This window comes from Pistacia vera, unplaced genomic scaffold, assembly GCF_008641045.1.
Source record: "Pistacia vera cultivar Batoury unplaced genomic scaffold, PisVer_v2 Contig86, whole genome shotgun sequence".
NCBI classification, from domain to species: Eukaryota; Viridiplantae; Streptophyta; class Magnoliopsida; order Sapindales; family Anacardiaceae; genus Pistacia; species Pistacia vera.
Window position 1 is genome coordinate 125,608 of NW_022196734.1, and position 8,700 is coordinate 134,307.

At 37.6% G+C, this 8,700-nt stretch overlaps 1 protein-coding gene and 1 pseudogene across 1 annotated transcript; both read left to right on the forward strand.

Annotated features, from left to right (window-relative positions):
• Window positions 1-232: 232 nt before the first annotated feature.
• LOC116118787 (probable protein phosphatase 2C 75) lies at window positions 233-4,122 on the forward strand. Its single transcript, XM_031404756.1, has 4 exons — window positions 233-839; window positions 999-1,379; window positions 1,861-1,966; window positions 3,598-4,122. Exons 1-4 carry the CDS (start codon window positions 396-398, stop codon window positions 3,951-3,953), a joined length of 1,287 nt encoding a protein of 428 aa, XP_031260616.1. The 5' UTR covers window positions 233-395; the 3' UTR covers window positions 3,954-4,122.
• A 1,667-nt stretch (window positions 4,123-5,789) lies between these two features.
• On the forward strand, window positions 5,790-7,821 carry LOC116118793 (annotated as a pseudogene).
• Window positions 7,822-8,700: the final 879 nt, after the last annotated feature.

Genomic DNA, 8,700 nt, shown 5'->3' on the forward strand with positions numbered 1-8,700 from the left:
GTGGGCCTCCACATTTATGGGCTTTTTTGACACGTGGCTCTAACCCAAAACCTTCGCGGTTCGCGAAATTTGATTAGCAAGAAAGAATTGGAAGACATTTAAAGGGAAAAACACAACATCAAGGTAAACACGTGTCGCCAAAACAGTGAAGATTGGTCGGTGTAGGGCAGTTCGGGCAGACAGAGCAATTGCCCGTAGAGCTGGCTTGCCCTGGAGGCTTAATACTGTAAAAGAAAAGGAGAAAACACAACACGTTGCTCTTTTCCCTCTTACGTTTCAAAAACAATAACACTTTTGTTTCATTCTCTGAATGACGTGCCATTTGACATTTTTTAGAAATGATTGGCGACAGCTATGAGAGTTCGCCGTATATGTGTTTTTACAAATAGTTTAAGATGACGGAGTTTTGTAGGAGAATGCTAAACGATGAAAATGACGATTCGCCTGCGAAATGCAGGGAGCGGAGGCGACGGAGAATAAGAATGAGGAGATTAGCAGGAACCTCTCCCCCTGGTTCTGGACAGCCTTCCAGCCATAGTGGAAATGAAAACCAGACGGAGAGGAAGCGTATGCGCACGATGTCGGAGATGAGTGATATTCCACCGGCTGCGACTTCTACATCCGCTTTTTCTGGCGAGAACATGGAACCGGTGGGTCCAGAGGCGGCGTTAAGCGAGACAGACTCGGCTGAGCCGGTGTACGGGACGATCTCGGTATCTGGGAGGGCACGAGAGATGGAAGACACAATTTCTGTACGGACGAGTCTTTGTCATCCAGAGATTAACCGGCGGCGACCCTTACATTTCTTCGGTGTATACGATGGTCATGGAGGACCTCACGTAGTTGCTCAAATTCCCTTATTTTTTCCTTTTAGTGTTGAAAAGTCAATTGAGTCCTTGTTTGTCATCTATTGAATTTGCCTTAAACTCGGGGGCACTTCAGTCATTTGTATGTGATCTTTAAAAGGACTTTATGAATTTTGATTCATGGGTATGCAGGTGGCAGCATTGTGCAGAGAAAAATTGCACGTGTTCTTCGAAGGGGAGCTAACGCGCGTGAGTTGCAAGACCAAAAATGAAAGTGGGAAAGGTAGCACCTCGAGAGCAGAGGAGCTTGAGCAGGAAGCTGAATGGGAAGACAGGTGGACGACAGTGGTGACGAGGAGCTTCCAAAGAATGGACGAAGTGGCCATTAGTAGTTGCCCATGTGGAAGTTTGGTGTACCGTTGTGGGTGCCACTCAATGGAGGCAGCTCTTAGTGGGTCCACCGCTGTAGTGGCAGTTGTAACGTCCGAATACATCATTGTTGCCAATTGTGGAGATTCACGCGCCGTCCTCTGTCGAGGTGGGAGAGCAATTCCTCTCAGTTGTGATCACAAGGTTAGTTGAGTTTTGTATATTCATGTCAACTGTACTCGCTATGATTGGGGAACACCTGTCCCTTTCAAAAAATTATGAACCCTTGACTTAAAATTTCAATCATTTTTCTTCATTTAATTCGATATAATTTATGGGTATAAAATAATATTGATGTTATAAATATGGCAATTCTCTTAGCTCTCTGTAGTCTGTACGCCATAGCAGAATGAAGCTACTCTAGTTTAACGGACGAATATATGTTTAACAACATTTGTGCTAAACTTCCTTCTCTATTTTGGGCAAAATATATTGTTGAGTCAAGTTTACTTTTCTTGTTGATAATTGTATAGTACAATATTTGCATATAGTGTTACTGTCCAAAACAATTCCTTATGAGCAATTTCTTTCTATATTTTTTAGCAGTATATTTGGGTTATATTTCCATCGAGTTACTGATCCTAAAATAATAGTTACAGCAGCATATTTTTAACATGTTATGCAGCCCGACCGGCCAGAAGAACTTGCAAGGATTGAAGCTGCTGGTGGAAGAGTAATATTTTTGAACGGAGCACGTGTTGAGGGCATTCTTGCTATGTCTCGCGCTATAGGTAACCTATTATAAATTTACTGGAATTTTCAATTGGTCAGTCCGGTGGAACATAATTTTTAAGAGTATGAAAATTAGGTGGCAAACAATCTGTTTACTTTTATTTTCAGAATTTTAGTTGGAATTTCTGCATGTGCTCCCCCACTAATTATCTATTGGGTTATATGGTTTAGTTTTACCACATCATATTAAACAGATGAAAGAGTTAGCTTTTACAATGATAGAATACATGTACTTTGGATTTTCTGTACTCGGTGTTGCAGGGCTTTGTAACTAATGGCAGGTTTATGTCTCAGTTTCTGACGCTGTGAATTATATGACATCTACGTTCTAGGATATTAGTTAGAACAGATTACAATGAGTTAATAGAATGCTTTATTGGGCAAATATCAGAAAATGTTATTGTTTTCTGAAGTTTTGCTGATCCTAGAGTTATGAATAAAACACACATCCCCTGAAGATTGATCCTGCCCCTTTGGGTTTGTGCTTCTAGAAGTTTAATCATCCATTTCACTATTATAATGAAAACTAGAATATATTATATTTTGAAGACCAATGGCGAACGGGTTTTAATGCAGGGCAAGTAGTAAGTGAAAAATACAACTAAACCTTCTGGTTTTCATTGATATTCTGGAGCCTTGCTAATTATAGGATGTTTCTTATATCACCTTGCAGTTGGATCATGTTGAACTTGAATGTTTTAATTAACCTCAAAAAAATGGATCTTGTATTAGTTTTCATTAGGAATTGTGCCTATTTGTGTGTCAAGCAGGTTAATCCATGCAGCTGCCAAGTTGAGTGCTAACGACAACATGCAAAAAATGATGTACGCCATTTAACTTGATTTACAATATCATATATTACTTGTTATCTTCCACAAATTTGGTATAGCAAACCTTGTAATGGCCATTCCTTAATTACCAGATAATAATCCAATACTGATAATCTTTTTTGGCCACATTTTGGATGTTAGATCTTGGAAGATGTTGGATCTCTGATTGGGAACTTATGTATTCCAGTAGATATGTTGGCAAAAATGGTCTTTGAGTTTTAGCATACTGCACCTATGAAGATGAACATGTTGCATACATCCATTGTAGTACAGTGGTGCTGATTGGTGCCTGATCGGAAGAATTACATTTAGGGGTTGACTGCCAATGTAGACAAGACATAAGATCATTATTATTACTCTTAAGATATAAAAAAAACTCTACCTATTGAGATCATCTGCGAGCTCTGTAAAATTAAAAAAGCTCCAATTTGGTCTCAACGCATTTATTGAGTGTTTCATTCTTTTAAAATTATTTAAATTTGTTCTTCTGGTTTATTTGATTCTTTTTTTCTATGAGAGGGGGGGAGAGATAGAACTTGTTCCATTGCTTTTAGCCTGTGCGCTTTGATCCGGGATCAAAACAAATTCAAGTCCCCTAATCTGGTACATTAATTTCCTTGGAAATATTCACATTGCAAACAATGATCTGTGTAACTATACGAACATCTCTACCTGTAATTTCTTCATTTGGTAAGCTGTATCTATATTAGCTAGCTGTGATTAAGAAATTATGCAGTTTTTGTTCAGTTTCCTGTCATGATGAAATTGTAAATGCTCTTTAACTGTTTTTCCTTGAACAGGGGACAAGTATCTTAAACCAATTGTGACATCAGACCCTGCAATAACTTTTACAAAAAGGGAACCTGAAGATGAGTGTTTAATTCTTGCTAGCGATGGGTTGTGGGATGTTCTATCGAACGACTTGGCTTGTAAAGTAGCTTCTGAGTGTCTTAAAGAAGAAAACAATGGAGGTGTTGCATCTAGAGAGGACAATGCAAGGCCACTGATAGAAGATGAAGGGGCTGAGGCATTGTATCCAACGAGAAGTGTATTGGCTGCTGCACTGCTAACTCGACTTGCTTTGGGACGGAAAAGCTCAGACAACATAAGTGTCATAGTTGTTGATCTTAAGAGGAGTCAGCTGAGTAATACATAGATAGATGTTGATATGAATATGATATTATGAACATTGTACAGGTCTCATGTTGACAGAAACATGCACATAATACCTTTACATAGGTGATAGATGGAAAGGAAAGCATTAAACTGATTGCTAGCTATTTCATTCGGCCAGCATTTCTTTGTGGGAGGGGTCAATATTAATATTGATATTATTACTTTTATGTGTATCATCTAATTCTAAGTTTGTAAACTACAAATCACCAGCATAGGCATATATTTCTTACTTAATGTTCTGCAAATGCAAATTTTGCAGAATTTCTTGGCTTTGATGGGATAAATATGTAAACATGAATCAGAACATGGAGGTGAGAATCATCTTATACACCAAATATAACGTCGGTAAGATTTTGTAGTTATTGCTAATTAACCATAAAGACTAAATCAAAGACTCCTTTGATGGATGTGGTGAATGGATACAGCTATTAGATGGGGTTGAGAGTTACACTGATTAATTTATGTTCCATGAAGGATTTAACTTTAATCTCCCAGATTCAACGTCTACTTTTGGTTGATTCAAATTGCAGATCACACAAAATGTCTAATTTGCACATTTTATCTGATGAATTATTTATGAAAAACTTATATGTATGAAGTAATGTGTAATAAAATAAAAGATGAATGGTTGGAGGAAGTCCTTCCAGGCGGTGCTCTAATTGTTGAAGATTGTGATCCTTTGCCTTTCAATGCCCTTAGAAGAGGGGTGAGCGACCAGCCGAGCGACGATTCTTCTATGGATGGTCAGAATGGGTCGCTAGCCATGGTGTTTGTTGCCCATTGCAACACGAACGCCAAAGATGTCGAAGGGGACTTCCACCCTAACATGGAGTGGCCCATGCTCCAATCTCAGCACTCTAGACCTCTAGATCCACCGGCATCCTAGGGTAAGAAGAGTAAGAAGAAAGGGTGGCGATCTTAGTTTCTTTCCTTTCTTTTGTTGAGCCTGCGTGCTCTTTTAGGCGTATGTGTCTTCTCTGAGCTTTGGGTTTGAGCTTGCGTGCTCTCTTTTTGGGGCGTCTGTGCCCAATTGCATTTGTTTTCGAGTCTTTGTGCTCCTTCGGGCGGATGTGCTGTGTTTGAGCCTATGTGCTCTTGTGTTTGGGCCTTTGTGCTCTGTTGTCTTTGTTGTGTTCTATGGTTTTAGACTGATAGTGTTACTCTGAAACATATTTCTTTTTAGATTAATATACTTACTTACCCTGGGAAAAAAAAAAATGAATGTATTGGCTGTAGATTCAACGTCCAAGATGTATTGTTAATTTATGAGTGAGAAGATGAGGCTCTAGTTTTAGTGAGTATTGTTTGATTGAGAGTAGAATAAGTGAAGCAATGAGAAAGGATGAGTTTTGTTTGCTGATTTCTTCTACTTTGCTCTCTGGTTGTTTCCTATAGTTATGGTTTGTCTCTTTTTGTTGAGAAGTAGAAATGTACAAAGATTAATTAAAAACATGACATGATACAATACCTGTAGCAGCTGTAACTGTCAAAATGTAGTGTTGATAAATTTGCAATCATTTACTCTTCAAAGTTGTTCTATTCACTGAGTTAATTGGCGCAAGGGGGGGGTTATCCTATAATACTAGAAGAATATGATTTTATTAAATGGAAATCTACTGTAACGTAAACAAGTACAGAGAAGCAGTAACCAGTTCATGGCTTCATGCATAGCCTTCCCGTGGCGCTTTCTCAACGCTCCTCTTCTTCCACGAGTCACCAAACAATCCTTCACGTTTCTCTTAACTATATCTATATCCATTTTCCTCTTCTTTTGTCCTTCTTCGTCACAAATTACACTTTCATGCTCTGCTGTACAATGACACCAACAATTGATATTTTGTCAAGAATACCTAGCGATGACTCTGACAGTGACACTCCAGAGAAATGCAGGAAGCGCCGTCGCCGTAGAATAGAAATGAGAAGAATGAGGACCTTTTCAGCCCAGCTTTCCCTGCCTCAATCTCAATCTCAATCTCAGCCTCAGTTTCAGCCATCAACCCCGCGACAAACTCCACTTCAAAATCCTCATTTCTTAACAAAGCTTCAGCTTCAGCCACCTAAAATGGGGCTGCTGACGCCGTCTTTGGTGGAGAATCCAATGCCAGATTTTGGCTGCATTTCAATCCAAGGCCTAAGCCAAACCATGGACGACGCCTGGTTTGTGAAGGAAAACTTCTGTCGCCCAGATATTTTTGGCGGAAATCCTCTTCATTTCTTTTCTATCTACGACGGCCATGGAGGATCTCATGTAAATGCTTTACTTCAAAAATCTTTAAATAATGTTTTCACCCATTAATCTATATCTTATTCTTTAATTATAAATTCTTTTAATTTTTATTGAGAGAAATGCAGGTCTCTATGCTTTGCAAGAAGATGATGCATAAAATAATGGCGGAGGAACTGACGCGCGTGTATATTTCCAAAGCCGCTGCAAGTGATAATGGCAGCAGTTTCAGCTTGGGCCAGGCCCCGCAGAAGCAACAATATTTCCATGGAGAGATAGAAGAAGAGGAGTGGGAGGATGTAGTGCGTGGGAGTATAGAGAGGAGCTTCAAGAGGATGGCTGAAGTGGCGCTGAGCACGTGCGCTTGTGGAGAAAATGTTTACGTTTGTACAAGGTGCCAGCAGATGCAGATGGTCGACATAGCGTTCGTGGGGTCCACTGCCGTCGTGGCACTTGTGACTCCTCGTCGTATTGTGGTCGCCAACTGTGGTGATTCACGCGCTGTTCTGTGCCGCGATGGCAGACCTATTCCTCTTTCAGTCTATCACAAGGTTGGCATCTGCTATTGCCACGTGTAGCTGTTCAACGTCTTTATTGGGAATGCTGATCTTCTTTTCACATATTTTTAATAAAACATTATGGCAATAATACTGAATTTTGTCAAGAGTTAATTCAAATGTTGTTTAGCTTTGGTTACAGGCAGAAAGATCAGATGGGATGCAGAGAATTGAAACAGCAGGTGGGAAGATTGTTTATCTGAATGGAGTTAAGAGTCTATGGCATTCTTAATACAATGTCACGATTCTTAGGTAATCCTTTATTTAATCGGGAGTGTTTGAATCAATGTATACATACTTTAAGTATTTTTTCAGAATCCTAAAATGAACGACCATCTTAACTAATTTTTCGAGACTCTAAAGTGAACGATCGGATAAATTTCATTAGATAATATTATCGACAACACATACATACCAAACAAACACATCTTGCCTATATGCATATAATTAATTTTTTATTTGGTTGGCTTAAGCCGACCCAAAGCAATCTAGTGTTTGAATTACTTTTATAGACACTCTTGCTTTAAAAATACGCAGTACTTGAGTAAGATAGGGAATCTTAAGAGTCAATTTATTGTATTAATTGTAAGATATATATATATATATGTAGAGAGAGAGAGAGAGAGAGAGAGAGAGAGAGAGTCAATTTATAGGTATTGTGATTAGTTGGGTGATGGATGTAGAGTATGATTAAGAAGTAAACTTGTTGTGATTAATTACTTGATAAACAAGCTGCAGGAGACAACTTTTTGAAGAGTGTGATAACATCACAACCTGAGATCTCCATCACCCAAAGAGAAGCAGAAGACGAGTGCTTGATTGTGGCGAGCGATGGCATCTGGGATGTGATTTCTGACGATTTGGCTTGCGAAATAGCAAGCGCATGTCTCAAAGACGGCGGCCCTGCTACTGCTTCTACTACTAACCAACCCCAACAACTCATGTTCCCTTCTAAAACCCAGTTTGCAGCTGCTATACTTTGTCGTCTCGCTCTTGGACGAGGAAGCCACCATAATATCACCCTCATTGTTGTTGATTTGAGAAGCCTTAAGGGAAACGCAAATTAGATCTTTTTTTATTTTTTTTTTTTGTTTAAATGGAAAATCTGTAAATGCGTTACTCTACAAACTTTAATTGTAATGGTTAATTCTTTAATTAATTAATCCAGATGGACATTAGAGAATTGGATCACTATCAATTCTTTGAAATTCCATTTATGAGATCAGTTTTGGAATTGAATTACAATTATAAAGGACTTCATTTGGCCATAAACTTTAATTTACAAATGAAACTGTTTCTTATATAATTAAAGTTTGTAGACATAAGATTCATAATCCAAAATTTAATTCATATTAGTTTAAAATGTAGGTCCATTCATTTTTTATATTCTAAGAGGGTGTTTATCTGAGTTTATAAACTGGTCAAATTAGTTTATAAATTGGTCAAACTAGTTTATAAACTCTAAAATTAAGCTGATTTTTGTTTATAACTTTTTTAGATTTATAAGAAAAAAAAAATTGGTTGGGGGAGGTACTTTTTTTTTTTTTAGCTTATAAGTAACTTATAAGCTAGTTTGACAAAGTATATTACTACATTATCCTTATTTAATTTTAAAATTTCATCATATGATTTATTAATTGATAAAATAATATAATATCATTTTTAGTCATTTTAATAATAAAATATATTTATAAACCACATTTTACCAAACGAGTCAACTATTTATCAGTCAGTATTTTAACCAAACATGTAACTGTTTAATATTTCAAATGCTTATAAGCACTAGTTGCTTATAAATTAATTTTCATAAGCTCAGCCAAATAGGCGCTAAATGGTTTATAAGATTATTTAATATTACGTGGTAAAAAATGATTGGATGAAAGTCTAATTTTAATTTAAAATCAGTCAATCATATTTTACCACATAATGTTATATAAAAATATTGT